The 22,425-nt window shown below is 39.4% G+C and overlaps 1 protein-coding gene across 1 annotated transcript; it reads left to right on the forward strand.

The window, feature by feature from the left end:
- The first annotated feature begins 2,830 nt into the window (after positions 1-2,830).
- Positions 2,831-3,565, forward strand: LOC104602311 (14 kDa proline-rich protein DC2.15-like). Its single transcript, XM_010265939.3, has one exon. It carries the CDS (start codon positions 2,921-2,923, stop codon positions 3,323-3,325), a length of 405 nt encoding a protein of 134 aa, XP_010264241.1. The 5' UTR covers positions 2,831-2,920; the 3' UTR covers positions 3,326-3,565.
- Positions 3,566-22,425: the final 18,860 nt, after the last annotated feature.

Raw genomic sequence — 22,425 nt, forward strand, 5'->3', positions numbered from 1 at the left:
AGGCCTCTTTGCAAGAACACTTGAATGAATTTAACACTTTGGTAAACAAATTAGCAATTGTTGTGGTACATATTGACGATGAAGAAATGGTTGCTCTTTTGCTTTGTTCCATGCCTGATTCTTGGGATAGTCCGATAATCAATTTAAGCAGTACAAAAGATTTGTCTTTAGAATCTACTGTTTCTATGTTGCTTACGGAAGAATCTCGTAAAAAAACTGGTGAGAGTTCTTCTGGTGATGCAATGATGATACGAGGTAGATCCCGTGAGAGAAACAACTTTAACAGATCTGGTCCGGTTTAGGGTTCAAGATTGATAATTGAAAATGTAGTTTTCTAAAACAGGGAATGTGATTCACACATGGGAGAGAGAAATTTTTGAAATTTCGCCATACCTACTTGCAGGATTCGGTTATCCATATGATGGATCTCTCATCCCTTCATCAAGTGTTGGAATTGTGACAAGAATGGTCACCTTCGGAAAGATTGTAGACAACCCAAAGAAAATCAAAGTCAACCCAACTTTGATTGAGAACAAGAGAATTCCCAAGGAAATATCACAAAAGGATATGATTCATCAAAAGATGGTGAGGTGTTGTCAGTTAATTCATGTGAAAGCTTAAAACATAACTAGATATTGGATTTTGGTGAACATGGCATTGTGAGATAGTACACGGTTCCTTGAACTCCACAACAAAACAGAGTTGTTGAACGGATGAATCGTACACTTATGGATTGAACAAGAAGCATGTTGAGTGTAGCCAGGCTGGAGTAGACCTTTTGGGCAGAAACAGTCTATTCGGCATGTTACTTAGTAAATCGTTCTCCCACTACAACACTTGATTGCAAAATTCCAAAAGAGGTATGTTCGGGAAACTAAGGGTGAGCATTCGATTTATTCGATTAAAAATTGAACCAAATAAACCAAAATTTTTAAAACCAAAATTAAAAAATGAAAATCGAACCAAAAATCGAATTATAATAAAACCAAAATAACCGAACCGAAATTTTCGGTTCGGTTTTTGGTTAAAACCAAATTTAATTAATATATTCATAATGTTATATATTATAACCTATAATATATATTATGAAATTTAATTTCATTATAATACATTATATATAATATATTAATATATAAATATATAACATATTATATATTATATATTATATATTGTATACTATATATTATATATTATATAATAAATGTTAGTTAATTCAGTTTTTTCAGTTAACTGGATTTCTAAATCTAAAAACCAAAACCGAAAATCGAATTACCCAAAAACCGAATTAACCGAGCTGAACTACCCAAAAACTGATCCGAAAAACCGAAACTGAAATTTTTGGTTCAGTAATTCAGTTTTAACCGAATAATGCTCACCCCTACAGGAAACCCCATTGATTATTCTTTCCTTTGTACCTTTGGTTGTAATGCTTATGTATGGATTCCTAAGGAGCAAAAGACCAAGCTAGACACAAGGTCCAAAAAGTGTATTTTTCTTGGCTATAAAGAAGGAACAAAGGGATATAGATTGTGGGATCCTACTGCCCGCAAGATAATTATTAGCCGAGATGTTGTCTTCAATGAAGATTCAATGCAAAAAGAAAGTACGCAGTCAAGACTAGAGATAACAAAGAATGTTGAAGTAGAATCTTTTCAAAAGATTAAAGAGCAATAAGATGATGATGTTGTTGTTGAAACCGTTGAAGAGTATGATGAAACTCTTGAGAGTGAGACTCATGAAAATCAAGGTCGACCAAGAAGAGCTACAAGACCTCCTAGCTTCAGGATTATGTAACAACTTATGCTTGCATTACAGAAGAGCATAAACATTGTTCATATCAAGAAGCTTGTGAAAGTCCAGATGCTCGAGGTCACTTGACAAAATGATGACAATTGGCAGCTGGTCTCAGAAGTATTTGTCACACTATTAAGAGAAATGTTTTCAAGTGGGAGAATGTTAAGGTGGTGTTAGTCCTCACTAACTGGCCTACCGAATACAAGTTTTTACCATGGGATGGCCTACTGTATAAGAAAATCAAGTGGTGAAAACATTTCTCACCGCTTGGTTTCACAAAACTAGGGAATAGTTACTATGGATTAAAAATGGGGATTTAATCCGAAGTCTCCATTTAGGCGACAAATCTAAGGGTGCAAAACTTTTCTAAAATGCTCATTCTATCCTTCATGATTACTATAAATAACGATGGTCCATAAGCCTTATAATTTATCCCATTCATTTTTGTTTATTCTCTTGTATGAGAGTGGGTGTTTGGGTATGGGGTACGGGATTTCAAGAAGGATGTAAGAGTGTGTATTGAATAATTATAGTGAGGTTCTATTGTAATTTCTCTTAGAAATTCTATAGTAATGAAGAAGCTCCGAAATGCTGCCCGTCGACATAGATAGTTTGACCGAATCACGTTAAATCCAGTGATCTCTCTCTCCTCTTTTTCTCTCTTTAGCTTTTGCTATTTCTATTTCTACCCTTTTGTACCAATGACCATCGTCTTACGGTGGTAGCTAGCAAGTTGGTACATTAATTAATTACCTGTATCACCAGCACCAATATGGGTACAAGCTACAACTATGAAGGAACTTCAGGGGTTTGCTAAAGCCAGGAACATGACAAATTGCCAATTCCCACCACACAAACCTCCAAAAGATTGCGTACGATTGCTTGCTTTGCCAGCTTAATTAATTCATGATGACACATTGGTGCATGGATTTATTTCTACGTTTCATTTTTTGTAATTTTTTATATATATCCGTTGAAACAACTCACAACCCCCCCCCCCCCCCCCCCCCCTTTGCACCCTATAAATATCCATCACGGATCAGCATATTCTCACACCATCCCAGAGGAACCTTCTCCCTTATTAACAACATTTCCTCCTACAAAAATAATTTTTAGAGTTCCAGAGATGGTTTCCAAGCAGTCTGCATCACTTGCTCTCTTTCTTTCTCTCAACCTTGTATTCTTTGCCCTAACATCAGCTTGTGGTACTTGCCCCTCGCCAAAGCCAAAGCCAAAGCCAAATCCAACTCCATCTCCCACCCCTGCTGCCAAGGGAACCTGTCCTAGGGATGCTTTGAAGCTAGGTGTATGCGCCAATGTGCTTAATTTGGTTAACGTTGTGGTTGGCACTCCTCCATACCTCCCATGCTGCAGCCTCATCCAAGGTCTTGCCAACCTTGAGGCCGCTGTCTGCCTCTGCACAGCCATCAAAGCCAATATCTTGGGCATCAATCTCAATATCCCACTTTCACTCAGCTTGGTTCTCAACAACTGTGGGAAGAAGTTCCCCACTGGCTTCCAATGTGCTTAAACATGCAACTTCAATTCCTTCTAGCATTCTCTGTTCGTGGAGTTCACCAAGTTAGTTATTAATTATAAGCGTTGGGTATATATTGTCGTCCATTCTTCTAAGTGGAACAGCTCGTTTCCTTTAATTTCTTGTAGTTTGCGCATGTCTAATGGGTTCTGTCATCACCGTGAATAAACATGGAGTGTCAATTTGTGTATGATTTTCACTTCCGTGACAACATATGAACATCTATTTATTTGATATTGTTCTAAAGCTATAGAATGCTCTCTCTCTCTCTCTCTCTCTCTCTCTCTCTCTCTCTCTCTTTCTCTCTTTTTCTTTTTCTCATTCTGAATACAAGAAATAAATCATCGATCATTTATTTACAAATGAGTTCTTCTCTTGAGCCTTATATATATAATTCTATGGGATTTTCTTTTTTCTTAATGTGGAAGGATTTGCACTTCTTGATGTAGGATACAGTTCTATCTATGCTTGCAAGATGTGGGTATTATTGTCTGTTGTCAAATATTTAGTCAAATACATCCACATCAGGATAACTCTACATATCGCCTTCTGAAATTCAATTTACCAATTCCCTTGGGTAAACAGTGCGTAGATGGTTTGGCTCTGTTCTCTACATGTTGTATTAATTAATTTGGTAACATTGAACTGCCTCTGAACTCTGAAACTTTTGCTTTTTAGAGGTTTGGTGGTCATTTGGTTAAACATCGGAATACACTTCTGAATAGTGCAGTTGGACAACATAGTCCGTCCTCTGACCATTTCGTCATTGACCATAGAAATACAACACTTACTCATCAGAGAAGATAATTAGGTTTTCTGACTGGTTGGGGATAGAATCCCACCTTCACTAGGGTTGGGGATCTTTGAAATGGTTCGTTTTGCACAGCAACTCAGTTTTAATAGTCTCTGGTAATTGAAAATGGTTCCATATTTCCTGTGAATTTGCTTAATCATCCGTGCAAGGAACCATGCATGGTAAATCTTTGGTGGATTAATCAAGCAATTGAGATGCTTGGGTCAGATATGAATATTATTTTATAGCATACTATATGGGAATGAGGATCTTCAAAGATAGAATCAGCTTCAAATACCATTAGTTAGAGTTGGTTAAGGAGATGAATTATATATTGGGGGTTTAATTTCTGTGTATTATATGTACATGTTATTTCATTCCCGTTGTATAGCTTTTCTGGAGGGGCTAGCTCTTTCTCCACCAAGAGTAAAGGCTCTAGCTATCATCCAGAATACCAAACATCTACACTATATTCGGAGCTCAAAAAAAAATTCATATATAGTTTGGAGTTCATTATTTTTTATATTTACAGATCAAAATTCAAATTACCAGCTGAGCTGAGCGCCACCTACGATGATCTGCTATTTCCTTCTTCTAAAAAACCGGTTTCGTTAGTGGAAGTACAAAATGGAAATAGTGATGTGGACGAATGACTACAATGACTATATATAGTCACATCAATAATGGAATTTCGATCGGCATGGAATTATGATCAGTATCCCGTGGAATTGTGTTGCTTAACGAAAGAGTTGAGTTAATGTGGCTAATCAAGAACATTCTTCAGATGAGGGTCTGAGGAATTTAGAGGAATATTATTGTAAAATCCAAAAACTAACGTTGACTATTGAGTCACGACTTACAAACAATCTCTAGATCTGCCAATTAATGCATGTTACGCCATTCGGCCGGGTATCAGACACACCATATTCTTATTGGGGACCCAGAATTGATTTCCACTAATTGGTAACAAACAGATCCAGATGCAGGAAATTAGAAAACGATGGAACCTGAACTGATTCACTGATAGAAACACAACATGCAGTCTCCATAAACATGACGAATTGGCAACAGAATGGGCATTAATTCCGACTGTCTCCATCCCCTCGATCTATCATTTATTTTTGTGTTTCTGTTTGATAATACCAACCACTAAGGATTCAAGCCATTTTCCAGTTCTTTCTCATTTAAACGTACGTAATTGTGGTTGCTTCCGGAGTTTTTTTCTGTGAATTGTTTTGAGAGTATTGCTTTGGTTTGGTTTGAAGCATTGCAAGTTGCAACCATGGAATTGTAAAAGGACTCAGGCAGAAAGCTTGTGCTTTGAGCTCAGCCAATGATGATCAGTAGTACGTAGTTGATTCTACTCCGATACTGATTATCAACCCTGCAATTATATACTCATCTGTGCCTTTTTTTTTTCATGAGGATTTTTACACTAATTAGACGTCTTATCAATGTTTATTCAATGTCTAGCTAGATGTTGGTCCAATAGCTTACTGATCCCGTGACCCTCCATAAAAGTTGTGTTTTCATCGGATTATCACAATAAAAGTTGACTGTTTTGAAACTAGTCTCAGAAACTAATCGGTTCATATTATAGTGGCCGGCCGGCAACCTAATGAGGTTGATCAGCATATATGATCTATTATTACCAGTGTGAATGTAACTTTTGAAGAACAGTACAGATGGATGGGTGCAAGAATCCGTATCAGAATGATTGTAAAGAGAAGCCCGCCATATTTGTTGAGAATCTTTTTTATCCAAAAACTCTGCAAGGAATGGCAACACTACCGACCACAGTGACGTGTTTATGAACAAACCAAGAAAAAAAAATTCATCTCTAGATCAATAAGATAATAATAATAAATATTGTTGTCTATGGGCCATTTCCCTTTGGCAGGACTGATAATCAGCCAATTCTACTTTTGACCCACCATCTCACTCTCGTGAACCAACTTTGGCGCATTCCAATTTCCAAGTTAATATATATAAATGGTTTACAGATATTAATAAGACGTTGATGTTTATTTCAAAGAACAAGACACAGTAGCAAGCATGTGATGGGTGCTTTCCTGGAATAAATCATGGTCTGTATCATGGGGCGGTCATCGTTATTAGCTGTTACTGATGTCATCCCGTGTGTTACGGTCATAAAGATTAAACAGTCTGATTCGTTGCACTCCATTAGTCACAGGGTTTTTGGTTTATTGGTTGATCATTTGGTATCAGAGCCCACCCCCAACATCCCAATGTTTGAATAGATATCGCGATAAGGGTTGAATAAGAGATTAATGAAAGCTGTCACGAAAGGAGGACTGTCTAGAGCTGAGTGATGGAGTGGTCGGTCCTCACAAAAATGATTACCCCTGGACTGGAGTAGTGTGAGAGTCCTCCGTCTCCTACTAACAAAATAAATAAATAAAAACAGCAGAATGAGAGCTGTTAAATGAAAAGGTCTGCCTACAATCAAAATGAGAGCCATCATGGAAAAGAACTGCTCGCTGTTTGGAATGAGAACTATTGATCAGGAAAAGGCTACTACTTGTCGCCAAAGCAAGAGAGCTGTCAAGACTCAAGAGGTCGGCTAAGACAGCACCGGCATGTGACGATCCTCGAGGTTTATGGTTTAAACATTTTGATTTCCTTTTTTTCCAACAGTCTTAGGTTTTTTTTTACCCCATTGATAGGGTGCCTAACACCATGGTTAGTTTCTTGTTCGTTTGATAAGAAACTAGAATAAAGATACCAACTATCTTACCCACCCAATAAAGAAATAAGGCTCAAGGAGTATAAATACATATATGTAGAGTCTAAATCTTATATTTTGTATTATTTTATAGTACACATTTGTATTTGTATACATTCCAAACTGAGCCTAAAAGTTTAAGCCTCATTGGGAAGTTATTCATTTGGATAAATGCATTATCCCAAAAAGTGTTATTTGAATAACAATTCATCTAGTAAATACGTTTACCTTTCTGCTTTGTGGAGAAATGCTAATTAGGTGAATGAGATAATTTCCCCAAAAGAATCTTGACTTTTGTATGCCTATAGAGGCATTTTAGCTCCATGATAATTAGATTATTTTTTCTCTTTTTATGGATAAGTGATCTGTCCACCTAGGAGAAGGGTAAAATTCACCTAAAAAAGTGAGTTAAAAACTATATACATGTCTGAGAGAATAGCATCCAATCATACATTAGGAATATCTTCCCATGAATTTAACATATATTAAGTATGTCCCGATACACAATTAACCTGTGCTCCTGGATTAGACCCCCAATTACAATTTATGACCTTAAAGCATGCCTTTTCTGTCCTTTATCCGGTGACCAGTTTTGGCAGTCAATATTTTATATAAACAAGTAGCAATGGGATAAAGTAATTAAGCAAAGTAAAGAAACCAAACTGTTTTAGTATTCCAACCCAAAAAATAAAATAAACAGTTTTAGGACCATGCAATATAATAATATAAAATAGGAGACATGCATTCTAGTAAACGTATTTATGCAACTTTTGAATTCTTCTCCCTTACATAAATTGTGGGGTGAAGAAAGGCACACTACAATAAAATTTGGACATGTCTTTTACATACATTACACCTTGGCATTAGGCTGAAAATTTTGAAGTACGTAGCGGCGTTAAGTTGTCATTTACTAAAATTTTCAAGGGGACTGATTTGGACATTTGATAAACCAGCATACCCCTCTCGTGGAAAAGATGAAGAGTTTTATAAAATAAAAAAAAATGGGATGTCACAAAAATATTAAAACAAATGTAAACTATGCCAGTGAATAATGCTTACTTCCCCGTAAAAGGATACAATCTATGTGCTCTAGGGGTATAAATGGCATGAATTTGAATTGGATCAGGCAATATTTGAATTCGAATCTAATTAAAAAATTTGATATTCGGATTTGATTTAATATCTGACGGATATTGAAAATTAACATTCGAATTCGAATCCGATTAAATATTCGAATGTTCGATTCAATTGGATACGAATTCAACTAATTAATTATTTTAGGAAATTAATAAATATATAAAATAAATATTTTATTTATATAAAGTATATAAGTATATAAATTATTTATATAATTTAACTATTATATATATATATATAAATTATATAAAACATTTAAAAATTTTATATATTATATATAAGAATTAAATATCGATCGAATTCAGATATTTATTGAATCGAATCAGGCCATATCTGAATTCGAATCCAATTAGCTATTCGGTATGAATAGGATATCCGAATTCAACCGATTAGATATTCGAATTATCCGAATTTGATTCAATTATGTCAAACTTCGAATTCAAAATCAGATTTTCGAATACCATTGACACCCCTAATATGCTCTATCATCAATAGTTAGGTGAAAATTAATTAATGTGGGAATAGAATTAAGAGCACTTGGTTAGCAGTTTTTTGTTGCTCTATATTAATTTAATTTTCTTTCATATTTCATTACTAACCTAAAATATAAACAAGAGGGACAAGAACCATGGGGAGGCTAACTGTTTTAATATCTCAAGTTGAAAAGTGTCCTTTTTTTATTAAAAGAGAAATCATTTTATTGATTGGAATATGTTAATACTTGTATAAATACATGCATAAATAATTTTATACATATATATCAATTAAAATTTTGAATATATTGTTTTTTTTAACTCTAATAGAATCATTTTCACCATTCATGAGAGAGAGAGAGAAAGGATGGTCTCATATTCACCATATTCGTTCTGTTGCCAATAATAATTGTTGAGAATAATCGTCAGACGTTCACCTCAAGTATGTATTCCAAAGAAAAACTAATACACAACAATTAACAGGAATAACAAAGTGTTCACTCTAACAAACACTTAGAGAGGAGGGCACACAAAACCAGGCGGAGGGGTCTTTCCACAGGTAATAAGGGCTTGAATAGCGAGGGGAATGAATATACTTATGCTCAGTTTGGAAGGAGTACAAATACAAATATGTAGAGTGCAAATCCGTGTATTTTGTACGCATTTGCATCGTACATATTTGTATTTGTACTCTTTCCAAATATGTAGAGTGCAAATCCGTTTATTAGGTTGAGAAGCTTAATTAAGCCTTATACCAGTGCAGAGTCAAACAGTTGCTTCAATCTCCAGCAGACCTCCAAGCACCGGACAGCAAGCGTTTTCTACTGGATTCCCTAATCCAACGTACACCAACCCACCCAGCACATCCAAGCAAAGTCCCAGTTTCAGCGCGTTGATTGGGCATGTTCGACTGGTTGAGCTTGAAGGCGGTGGCAGGTTTACCCCTGGAATAATTGTTTGTGATGGAGGATTAGTTCCCGGTGGTGTAATCACCTGGGGAGAAATAATGATCGGCGGGAACACAACTGGCAGCATAGGAGGATTGTTTGTAGGCGGGGATACTTTCGTCCGCTCTTTCCCATGTTGAGGTGGGGATGGTGAAGGGATGAGAGATCCATCGAATGGACGCCCAAAAATTGCGGAAAAATGGAGCGAATTTTAAAATTTTTCTCTCCCTTCAACTGGGAATCACATTCCCTATTTTAGAAAATCATATTTTCAATGATCATTCTTGAATCATAAACTGAACCAGATCTGAACCAAAAGGAGTAGGAGAGTCTTATACCTGATACAGAGAAACAGTATCTCCCAACGAAGGTGTTCACGCCCAAGGAATGATCCAAAGATTGCTCCCACTGAAAATGGCACAGTGCAGGATGGAGCAGAATCAGCAGTGTTCTTCTCCAAGAACTCTGTTATTCGCAAGAATCAGCAGGATGGCACGTGAGCACAGCTTCCTATCAATTTTTTCTCAAAGAACTGTTGTCAAGATCGAATCTTGACTTCTCCCTCAACCGGAGATCGAACTGGCAAACAGGGCGGCAAGAACAGGGAGGCGGCAAGAGAATATTCGTAGGGTGCAGAATTCTCTCTTCTTGTGATTTTAGCACTGAAGAAAATCTGATTGTGTGTATTCTAAAGGTTGTCGCCCTCTCCTTCTTTTGTTAACCTTAAAGATCAGCTTCTAATTGAATTAGGAGCTGCTTATCCAAATCCTATTTGGATAAGTCCCATTTTAGGTGATAGGGATAAACCCTTATCTTATCTGTAGATTAGATTCACTTTCTCCTAATCTCATTAGGAGGTTTCTAGATCTGAATCACATTCAGATCTGGACTCTATGAGTGGATAGGGTCAAGACCCTATCCTATCTGCTAATCCATCTCAGAATTTGCCCCATTATTAACTAAAAAAATAGCCCAGTTCGAAATGGGCTTTAGGCCCATTAAGCTTATGTGCTCACTAAACCTTCCTAACTGCTGCCCAGTTGGGCTTCCTTGTATGGCGCGGGACCCAAGCATTGATCTGCACATCAGCCACATGGGTTTGGCCCAGCCTTTGTTACAAGGCCCGGCCGAATACACTGTTATGGACAGTGCACCCCCTGAAACCCATCAAATGAGCTCTATGGGCCCAACACTTACCCTAAGTGGTCCCTGGGCCAAGCCACCTTGTAACACCCAGGGACTATGGGCAGATGCAAAATTAGCCCATCAGGTATTATCCTCAATGGTCTTACACATAACCTCTCAGCCCATAATGATCATACACTGCTCGACAAGAGAGGACCTCTCCCTCGACTGCAAGGAACAGTGTTGCACTCTCTACTTATATGGATCCCGGGAATTTAAACCTTCTTGCAAACCTTTAAGAAACCATAATATATATACTTTTATATCTTATATAAAATATACTTTGCAAAACAAATCTCAACGATTGAAATCGGCTGCAGGCAGTCTTGGTTTCCATCAGTGAGAGTGCATCCCCGATCATTACCTTTGTCCGACAAAGGGGTTGATCCTATCACTATGATCACCCACTCAAATGAATTCTCGGACTGTCCCAACATACCTAGGTTTTGGCCCCCGCTAAGGATCTCTCTGAATGGTACATCAAAGACGGCCCAATCCGACACCTAGTGCAATATTATAATCGAGTCTAGGGGTCGGGTGTAACTTTCCAGTTTTGCTCATCAATCTCCAAGGTCCAGGGCAATACTGGAAATCTGGTCCAGTTCATAGATTCAATTAATTTTACACTGTATATGCCTAGGGTCTCACCCTGGCAGCTGAGATAGGCCACCTCAACCGACTTGGTGGCACCACAGTGTCAGCCTTATTAGGATAGGTCTCCCCAAACCGACCCACTGGCTGTGAACATTCTAAACTAACACGAGTCTCAATAAGTATCCAGTTTAAGGGTATTACACAGAAACATACCAACGGAACATGAATCAAATATGCACTTTTATTCATTTACAATAAACTCATAAAGTACATCATTCTGATTGAAGCTAAGGGCATACAAAACTGTCTAACAGCTCCCACTTGCACTTAGGTCCAATCAAGTATTAGTCGGAGTCCCATGCTTTCCACGTGTTTCTCAAACACTTTCTCTGATAGTGGCTTCGTCAATGAGTGTGCTACATTTTCCGCTGACGCTACCTTCTGAATTAGGACGTCCCCTCTACCAACAATCTCCCGCAGTACATTGTACTTTGACTTCGAGTGGTACATTTTCCTCTCGATGTGCTTCGACTTCGAGTGGGCTCGTGGCTCCTTAGCCTGAGCAATGGCTCCATTGTTGTCACACAACAATGGGATGGGTGATGTGCTGGACGGAACTACTCCCAACTCGTGAACGAACTTCTTCATCCACACGGCTTCTTTGGCAGCCTCGCTTGCGGCAATGTACTCGGCCTCGGTCGTGGAGTCTGCAGTGGACCCCTGTTTGCTATTTTTCCAGCAAACAGCACACGATCCTATCGTGAAAACATATCCAGATGTAGACTTTCTATCATCTGGATCCGACTGGAAATCGGCATCTGTATACCCTTGGATCTGCAGTGAGCTACCGTCGAATACTAGACAAAACTCTTTTGTCCTTCGAAGGTACTTAAGTATGTTTTTCATAGCAGTCCAGTGTTCCTACCCTGGGTTGGCCTGAAATCTGCTTACTACACTCAGTGCCTGAGCAATGTCAGGACGAGTGCACAGCATGGCATACATGATGCTCCCTACGGCAGAGGCATAGGGAACGTCTTTCATGCCATCAATCTCCTCAGAAGTCTTGGGAGATATCTTTTTGGAGAGAGTGACTCCGTGCCTGAAAGGAACATTTCCTTTCTTGGAGTTTTCCATGCTATATCTTTTGACTATTTTGTCAATGTAAGCAGATTGGGATAATCCTATTATCCGCTTCGATCTATCTCTATAGAGTCGAAGACCCAGTATATAGGAGGCTTCTCCAAGGTCTTTCATGGAGAATTGCTGTGAAAGCCATACTTTCATCGTACTTAACATTCCTACATCATTCCCAATGAGTAGAATATCATCTACATACAGAACCAAGAAGGTAACCTTATCTCCACTGTACTTTCTGTAGACACAGGGTTCATCCGGATTCTGCTTGAAGTCAAACGATTTGACAACAGAGTCAAAACGGATGTTCCAACTTCTAGAAGTTTGCTTAAGTCCATAAATGGATCTATTTACATACCATGTTTTCCTGACCTGCAGCAATGAAGCCTTGCGGCTGCTGCATATAGATATCTTCAGTAAGATCTCCATTTAGGAATGCAGTTTTGACATCCATCTACCAAATCTCATAATGATGGTATGCTGCTACAGCTAGCAGGATTCTAATGGATTTAAGCATGGCCACAGGCGAAAAGGTTTCCTCATAGTCGATGCCCTCTTTCTGAGTGTACCCTTTCGCCACCAAACAAGCTTTGAAGGTCTCAACTCGACCATCGAGGCCCTTCTTCCTCTTGTAAATCCATTTGCAACCAATTGCTTTTACCCCGGAGGGCGGATCTACTAGAGTCCAAACTCCATTGGTCTCCATTGAGTCCATTTCTGCTCTCATGGCCTCCACCCACTTTTAGGAATCTATGTCCAACATAGCTTTCGCGTAAGTCACGGGATCCTCCTCACTAGTCAAGGTTTCCACCAGGTAACTATCCTGGTCATAACCATAACGGACTGGTGCCCTGGATACCCGAGTGGATCTTCTAGGTTGGTCACTACCTGGAACTTGTGGGACATCTCCCACTGCTCCTGAGCTCTCCTCATCAAAAACAACTTCCTGACGATGGGTGTCCAGGATGTAATCGGTTTCCAAGAATTGCGCATTTCGACTGCAGGACACTTTCTGGTCACTTGGGTCATAGAATAGATAACCTATAGAGCCTTTTGGGTAGCCTACAAATAGGCAACGGCTAGTCTTGGATTCCAGCTTGTCTGCACTCATTTTTTTAACGTGTGCTGGACAACCCCAAATCTTCAAGTGTCTGACACTTGGTTTCTTTCCGGTCCAAAGTTCATATGGAGTATTCAGAACCGATTTGGTTGGAACCCGATTCAGCACATAAATCGCAATCTCTAATGCGTAACCCCAAAAGGATGTGGGTAACTCCGAGTGTATGAGAAGCGACCGGACCATATCCAATAAGGTCCTATTCCTCCTCTCTGAAACACCGTTAAGTTGTGGTGTAGCAGGAGGAGCTAATTGTGATACTATCCCATTGTCCTTTAAGTAGTCCCTGAATTCGTCAGAGAGATACTCGCCACCTCGATCTGATCGAAGGGCTTTAATTTCTCCCCCTAACTGTTTCTCGACCTCTTGTCTAAACTCTTTGAACTTTTCAAAGGATTCAGACTTGTGTCTCATTAGGTACACGTAACCATATCGTGAAAAATCATTTGTGAAGGTGATGAAATACACGTGTTGATTCCGTGTCCTAACACTTAGGGGACCACATACATCAGTATGTATTAGGTCAAGAGTGCCTGTACATCTTTCAGGCTTACCGTTAAATGGCTGTTTCGTCATCTTGCCTTGTAGGCAAGGCTCACAGGTGGAAAGATCTTCTACAGTTAGAAAATCCAAAGAACCATCCTTTACCAACCTTGTGATTCGGTCAACACCGATGTGGCCAAGTCGGTAATGCCACATACACGTGGGATTAACTGTATCACGAGCTCTCTTCTTGGGGATTTCAGCCGACGTAGTTTCGGTTATGTTAGTTTCTAGAGAAGGATGTAAAACATAGAGACCGTTCTCCAGTTCCCCGTATGCGATGAATTTGTTGTTTCTTTTAATAGTAATCGTATTACTAAAGAAGACAGAATAACCATCTGCACATAGTTTTGAGACAGAAATCAAATTTCTCCTTAAATTTTGTACATAAAGACAATCTTTCAGTACAATTATTCCTTCTCTAAAAAGTAACTCCACGGTTCCTATGGCCACGGCTGCAACAGTTGCAGTAGTCCCCAAGTAGAGTGTGACTTCTCCTTCACTCAGCATTCAGCTTACCTTGAACCCCTGTAGTGAGTTACACGCATGAGTTGAAGCCCTGGGGTCAATACACCAGGACGCAGAAGCTACCAATAAATTGGTTTCTATAACACAAGTTTCGAAATTACCTTTCTTCGATTCCAGGTAGGCAGGACAGTTCCTTTTCCAGTGGTCGGTCTTCTTGCAGAAGTGATAGGCATCCGATGCTTTGTCTTTCTTCTGCTTCTTGCCCTTAGTGGCTTTCTTCTGAGGCTTCTTTGCCTTCTTCTTTCTCTTGCCTGTCTTGTTAGCTTCAACAAGCATAGCTACAGGCTCATCCTTTCTAATCAGTTCTTCAGCTCTTTGCAACATATTGTTGAGCTCTTGCAAGCTGACATTCAGCTTGTTCATGTTATAGTTCATGATGAACGGATTGAAGGAAGGAGGCAAAGAATTAAGGAAAGCATCTATCTGGGTCGCAAGGTCCAGCCCGGATCCAAGAGCTTCCAGTTCGTTGATATATCCCATCATCCGAAGACAATGATCGTGAACTTGTTGGCCCTTGGTCATTTGTGCGGTCATGAACTGTTTCAAGACCTTTTGTCGAGTAGAATGATACTGCTCTTCATACATCATCCTGAGACTGTCCAACATGTCCTTGGCAAGTTCGATCTAATCGAACTGCCTCTGTATTGGGTTGTCCAATGAGGCAATGATGTAACATCGGGCAAGGGAGTTTTTCTCCTCCCATTCCTGATAGTCTCTCCTTCGGGCCTCAGAAGCCCTATCTCCCGGACGCTCCGGGGCAGGATTCTTTGCCACTTTGTCTAGCTTTTCAGAAGCTAGGACCAGCATAAGGTTCCTATACCAGTCGGCATAGTTTGGGCCCTTCAACTTGTTGTCATCAAGCAATTTTGCAAATGATCTGTTTTCCATTTTCTGATAAAAGATCAAACATCAGTCCACAACCTAATTTGATTCATGTTCATTTCATAGATATGGATTTTAATCTACGTTCCATTTCCATTTATTCATCTCTGAGATTTCCCTCCTTTCTCAGTGACGGAGACTACGGGTTGTCTCTGGAAATGTGGGAAATCACATAGGGTGCATGGAGCCAACTGTTTCAGCTGCATAACCCCACCACCTTTCTGTGAAGGATCATATCCACTCATCATATAAGCTTTCCCTTTGGCCTCTGTCAAACAAGGTTCAGAGCCGTTTTCAGGTAAACCTTTCTGCCCAATGAATGCTTACCCATCATATTCGTGAACGCCAAGGTACCGTGAGAGAGTTCCCATTTTCTGGTGAAGCCCCTCCCACATCGGTCTATGACGCCCCTATCATCTTATGAAACACTCAAATAAGCCCAACTGCAAATGGATAGCCCATTTTCTGGTGCGTTTCCTCATTACTGAAGGACCCATCCTCATGCTAATGATGGAAGACCTTTAGAGAGTTCATCATATGAATCTCCCTATCACATGTACTCATATTAGCTAGAGGGAACAGTTAATTACACAATAGTTCTAATTTTTGGTCGAACCAAAGTGGCTCCCACTGACTTTCATAAAGCCAGATTTCGGTGGGCCTAAATCAGCTAGGGTTCCGCACGTAACCTCTTGCTGAGGTGTGGGGCCAACCACTGAGGGAGGTCATCCAATGACCAAAAGGGACACCATGGCAATGATGTGCATTCAGCCATGGTGTGCGCAAGAGCCACTGTCGATTGAGCATGGGCCAAGCACTTATGGCCCATGTACGTTGCACATCACACATCCATACATCACATGCAAGGATAAATTGATCCAATCAATTAATCATCTGTAAGGCCCATTTGAAGCCCATTTTAAATCCATAATATTAACCACTAATATTATCTAGGTATATGGGCCGAATGGTTCAGCCCATATAGCTTTAAATGTTAAGTGGGCTTTTAGCAGTTTTAACTATTTAAAATTGGGCCTTTACAGGTTGGGCCGAATTAACTATTTAATTAAACATCAATCCTCAAGCCCATTAGTGGGAAAATTAGGGCTGACTTTCATCCTTCATTAAACCCTAGATTCGGTCCAAACAGTTTGAACCAATCTTGGTTCGAATGGGTCTAGGGTTTGATCTTTAATTAAATCTTTAATTCAAGAAAATAATCTGAAATTAAATACTAATAAAAGAAAATCAAGAATTAGTCAATCAGGGCTGTTCGCACAATCCATCTTGCAAAACAGAGGTTAGATCACAGTTTGCAGTTTCATAAACTGCAAATCGCAGATTGTAGTTCTCCCATCTGCGAAATCTCCTTTTCTACGCCGCCATCTTCGATCCAAAATAAAATAAATAGAAATCCTATTTCTATTAATGATTACATCAGATCGAATACCTAATACATTGAGTATAGAAAATAAAAAAAAAAAAATTATTTACAGACCAAATGTAATGTATAAATCAAGAAACTGCAAATCTTGCAGGTCCCCTGCACAAACCAAGAATTCGATCTCCTCTTGTATGAACAGCCCATAAATCAAGAAAATCATAAAGAACAGTTCTAAATAATAATCAGATTTTTATAAAATTAATGTCAGATTATTCGCCCATTAATTTTGGCAACAAATTTCCCAAAACCCATATCTGCGCAAATCGGGTAGAATGCCTTCTGCCCATTTGCGCAGGTTCAGATCTGAAACAAATTGGTTCAAGATTTGAACCATGGCTCTGATACCACTGAAGGGATGAGAGATCCATCATATGGACGCCCAAAGATTGCAGAAAAAGGGGGCGAATTTCAAAATTTTTCTCTCCCTTCAATTGGGAATCGCATTTCCTATTTTAGAAAATCATATTTTCAATGATCATTCTTGAACCATGAACTGAACCAGATCTGAACCAAAAGGAATAGGAGAGGATTATACCTGATACAGAGAAACAGTATCTCCCAACGAAGGTGTTCACGCCCTAGGAAGGATCCAAAGACTGCTCCCACTAAAGATGGCACAGTGCAGGATGGAGCAGAATCAGCAGTGTTCTTCTCCAAGAACTCTGTCCTTCGCAAGAATCAGCAGGATGGCACGTGAGCACAGCTTCCTATCAATTCTTTCTCAAAGAGCTGTTGTCAAGATCGAATCTTGACTTCTCCCACAACTGGAGATCGAACTGGCAAACAGGGCGGCAAAAACAGGGAGGCGACAAGAGAGTATTTGCAGGGTGCAGAATTCTCTCTTCTTGTGATTTCAGCACTGAAGAAAATCTGATTGTGTGTATTCTAAAGGTTGCCGCCATCTCCTTCTTTTGTTAACCTTAAAGATCAGCTCCTAATCCAATTAGGAGCTGCTTATCCAAATCATATTTGGATTTTGGATAAGTCCCCTTTTAGGTGATAGGGATAAACCCTTATCTTATCTGTAGATTAGATTAACTTTCTCCTAATCTCATTAAGAGGTTTCTAGACACATTCAGATCTGGACTCTATGAGTGGATAGAGTCAAGACCCTATCCTATCTGCTAATCCATCTCAGAATTTGCCCCATTATTAACTAATAAAATAGCCCAGTTCGAAATGGGCTTTAGGCCCATTAAGCTTATGTGCTCACTTAACCTTCCTAACTGCTGCCCAGTTGGGCTTCTTTGTATGGCGCGGGACCCAAGCATTGATCTACACATCAGCCACATGGGTTTGGCCCAGCCTTTGTTACAAGGCCCGGCCGAATACACTGTTATGGACAGTGCACCCCCTGAAACCCATCAAATGGGCTCTATGGGCCCAACACTTACCCTAAGTGGTCCCTGGGCCAAGCCACCTTGTAACACCCAGGGACTATGGGCAGATGCAAGATTAGCCCATCAAGTATTATCCTCAATGGTCTTACACATAACCTCTCAGTCCATAATGATCATACACTGCCCGACAAGAGAGGACCTCTCCCTCGGCTGCAAGGAACAATGTTGCACTCTCTACTTATATGGATCCCGGGATTTAAAACCTTCTTGCAAACCTTTTAGAAACCATAATATATATACTTTTATATCTTATATAAAATATACTTTGCAAAACAAATCTCAACGATTGAAATCGGCTGCCGGCAATCTTGGTTTCCATCAGTGAGAGTGCATCCCCGATCATTACCTTTGTCCGGCAAAGGGGCTGATTCTATCACTATGATCACCCACTCAGATGAATTCTCGGACTGTCCCAACATACCCAGGTTTTGACCCCCGCTAAGGATCTCTCTGAATGGTACATCAAAGACGGCCCAATCCGACACCTAGTGCAGTATCATAATCGAGTCTAAGGGTCGGGTGTAACTTTCCAGTTTTGCCCATCAATCTCCAAGGTCCAGGGCAATACTGAAAATCTGGTCTAGTTCATAGATTCAATTAATCTTACACTGTATGTGCCTAGGGTCTCACCCTGACAGCTGAAACAGGCCACCCCAACCGACTTGGTGGCACCACAGTATCAGCCTTGTCAGGATAGGTCTTCACAGACCAACCCACTGGCTGTGAATATTCTAAACTAACACAAGTCTCAATAAGTGTACAGTATAAGGTTATTACACAGAAACATACCAAGGAAACATGAATCAAATGTGCACTTTTATTCATTTACAATAAACTCATAAAGTACATCATTCTGATTGAAGATAAGGGCATACAAAACTGTCTAAGAGATGGTGGGCATTATCATCGATGGATTGATGACGGGCTCGAGTGGTGATAAGGTGGTGAGCAGTTATTATATTAATTGGCGGTAATGCCAGTGAAGTAAAAAACATGAAAACAAAGACACTTCCTGTACTCCTGGGATCCATGACGCGCCGGACCCTATCAGGATTACTGGATTAGAAATGTGAGTCTGTGTTCTCTGTTCTGCTTGCTCATGTACGTACGGGATTGAACCCAACATTTATATATACATCAACTGTAATTACTGTGAAAAACAGCCCGTGACTCTTGTTTTTTTCTGATTTGTGCACCATGAACGAGAGAATGAGTACCTTCAAAGTTGTTAGATCATATGGAACCCACTGCTGCAAAAAGCCAAAAACACGAAAATAATGACTTTTCTTTTATGGATTTTTTTTCTTCTTCTTTTCGGTTTGATTGCGAGATTAAACTGGAGAATTTGGAGGGTCATTGGTCCCAGTGTGACCTCCAATGATCAATCAGTGGACTGTCGGATGCGAGGGAGATGATGAACGAGTCCGACCATCTCGGGTTCTATTTTTTTAGTTGGGTTCGATTATCGAAGTAGACATGTGAACTTTCTTTTTAATTTCGTATTTCTTTCTCAGTTTTCTTTTCATAAAAAGTTAAAACTGCAGAGTGCAGACCAAGGGGGAAAAAACTGTGCCCTTTAGGTTGCTAAAGAGCCTTTCCTGCTTTGGAGTTCATTTTCGTTGTCTCCATCCATGAGATTCCTTCATTCGGAACTCAATAAACATATTGTGGAGTACTCTTATCATATTACTAAGGTACTCTGTCATTATCGCAAGAATGCATGCACACTTGTAGCTAGTACGTACTAGTCTAGTAGTAGTTGTACGTAGTATAGAAGAAATGATGAATTGCTTTTGGTTGGCTAAATACAGGACCCGAACTGTGATATGGGTCCTGACTAGGTCAGTTGAGCAAAAAATCCGTATAAATACAAGATTGCATGGACCATTGATTTAATGGGGTGATGTAAAATAGTTCTTTCTCACATAAAAATCTAAATCAGATAGTCCAAAATAATCCACTTGTACTGGTTTTGACATGGCCAAATATTGGGCATGCAGGACCCATGTAACGATGTCTCTGGGAATTAAACTCCATTAGATAAAGTGTTTCCTAAACTATGAATTACTTTTAGTAAGGCAAGAGCATTGATCAATAGCCCATAAATTAAAACTGCTTTCTAATTGACCTGGAGGTCCTAATCTGCAAATTCTACAACGCCCAAAATCGTCTTATCATTTCAACCGGATGATGTTTGGTTATGTCGGTAGGGTACTTTTTTAACGCTATCAACTTATTGTATCTATTACTACTGTCGTTAATGGGTTTTCTTGATTAATCATTTTTCTGTATTTTGGCTTTTGAAGAAACTTCGTGTTAGGAAGTACATACATGATACATACATGACATTTCAAAAGAATAGTTATTTGTGCGTTGTGTAGTGTATGACTTTACTTACATCCTTGGACGATTTTGCGGGAAGAGAATATTGTTAGAGAACTGGGGAATATACAAAATATGGTTTTGTCATCATTTTACAAAGCAACAAATAGCTTCAAGCCACTCTGATTCAGTAGTCTCACAACAACTATTTGAGATAAGGCATGGATGATAATAATGATATAGAAAATTAATTATCCCTTGTTTATAAAATGAAATTGAATGCAAATTCTATAGATAGCTATGCAGATCTCTCTTTTTTTTTTCCTTCAGTTTTCTGTCTCTAGCTAGCCAGTTTGGGATCCATATTTGTGCTTAAGAATGTTTTAAAAAATCTATTCCCTTTTCATTTAGGGTCCAATGAAAAGGGCCCCATTCCTCTCTGCAATCCGAAATCATGGAGAAATTTATCAACCCGCATTTGTTACGACGCTTGATTTGTTGCCATAGCCCCACCTTGAATTAGATGAAGTGACCTCCTGGTAAGGCCACTGCAGTACATCTAATTCTAGACAGTGTCATAGCAAAAGTGAACTCTACTGCTAGTCGCGTGTGTAGAATCATCTTAAAGCTGATGTGTTTCCTATCTAGTGAACATCTTGGATTAGTCACATTATCCTTCTATATTGCAGAAATTAAGGTCATATTTGGTTCAACTCTCATTCTTCATTGGCATGCAAATGTGGGAGGAACCAGGGCTAACCTGATGCTCCACAATGGGCCTGGCCCTGGTTTTGTAGGGTTGGTTGGTCTCCATGGGTTGGATTAGTCTGGGACGGGAGACCTTAGTTTAAATAAAATAAAGAGAAGAAGTGATTGAAGAATGGTTCAAATGGTTCACCTCACCAGAACCTTGTTCATTATATAATTGAGTTAGTAGAGACCAAGTACAACACTAACTTGTATAGATTACAACAAGAAGGAGATAGGAAGATAAGAATTATCCATCTAATTTATCTAGAGAAGGTGACTATCCTAGATAAACTATAAGTGAGATTATCCTGATTTACCAGTCTTGGTTGCCATCTAATGAGGTGGCAACCTCTGATGAGGTGTCAACCTTACTCCTAATACGCCCCCTCAACCAAATGGGCATTGGAAGCACATGTAGCTTGTCGAATAATGATGTGAACCGTGGTGATGGAAGAGGCTTCGTGAAGATATCAACAAGTTGATCAATAGATGGGACATACTGAATGTGAAGTGCACGCTTGAAAAGGAGATCTCATAGAAAATGGAAATCAACATCAATATGGCGGGTGCGAGCATGAAAGACTGGATGGGAGGCAAGGTAAGAAGATCCTACATTGTCACAATGAAGAACTGGCGCTTGAGGCAGTCAAACCCCAAGATCTGTTAAGAGAGACTGAAGCCAAAGCAGTTCGATGGTGGTGTTGGCAAGGGAATGAAATTCAGCCTCGGTATTGGAGTGTGCAATGGTTTGTTGTTTCTTAGCACTCCAACTGACAAGATGAGAGCCAAGGAAAATACAGTAACCTCTAGTTGATATTCGATCATCTAGACAGCCAACCCAATCCACATCAGAGAAGGCATTAAAATGTGTTGATGACTTCAAGGAGAAGAACAACGCATGATCTAGAGTATGTTTGAGGTATCGAAGGATGCGTTTAACTGCCATCCAATATTCATAAGTGGGTTTGTGTAAGAACTAACAGGCCTTGTTGACTGCAAAACTGATATCTGGTCTAGTGATAGTGAGATACTAGAGTCCCCCAACAATGCTCCAATACTAAGAAGGATCAGAGAAAGGCGAGCCATGAAGTTTAGATAG

This window comes from Nelumbo nucifera, chromosome 1 (genome assembly GCF_055504915.1).
Source record: "Nelumbo nucifera cultivar China Antique chromosome 1, China Antique-T2T, whole genome shotgun sequence".
In the NCBI taxonomy this organism is placed as follows: domain Eukaryota; kingdom Viridiplantae; phylum Streptophyta; class Magnoliopsida; order Proteales; family Nelumbonaceae; genus Nelumbo; species Nelumbo nucifera.

What these genes read in the sequence shown, in the direction of transcription:
- LOC104602311 (XM_010265939.3), top strand. Translation starts at nt 2,921, where the DNA reads ATGGTTTCCAAGCAGTCTGCATCACTTGCTCTCTTTCTTTCTCTCAAC.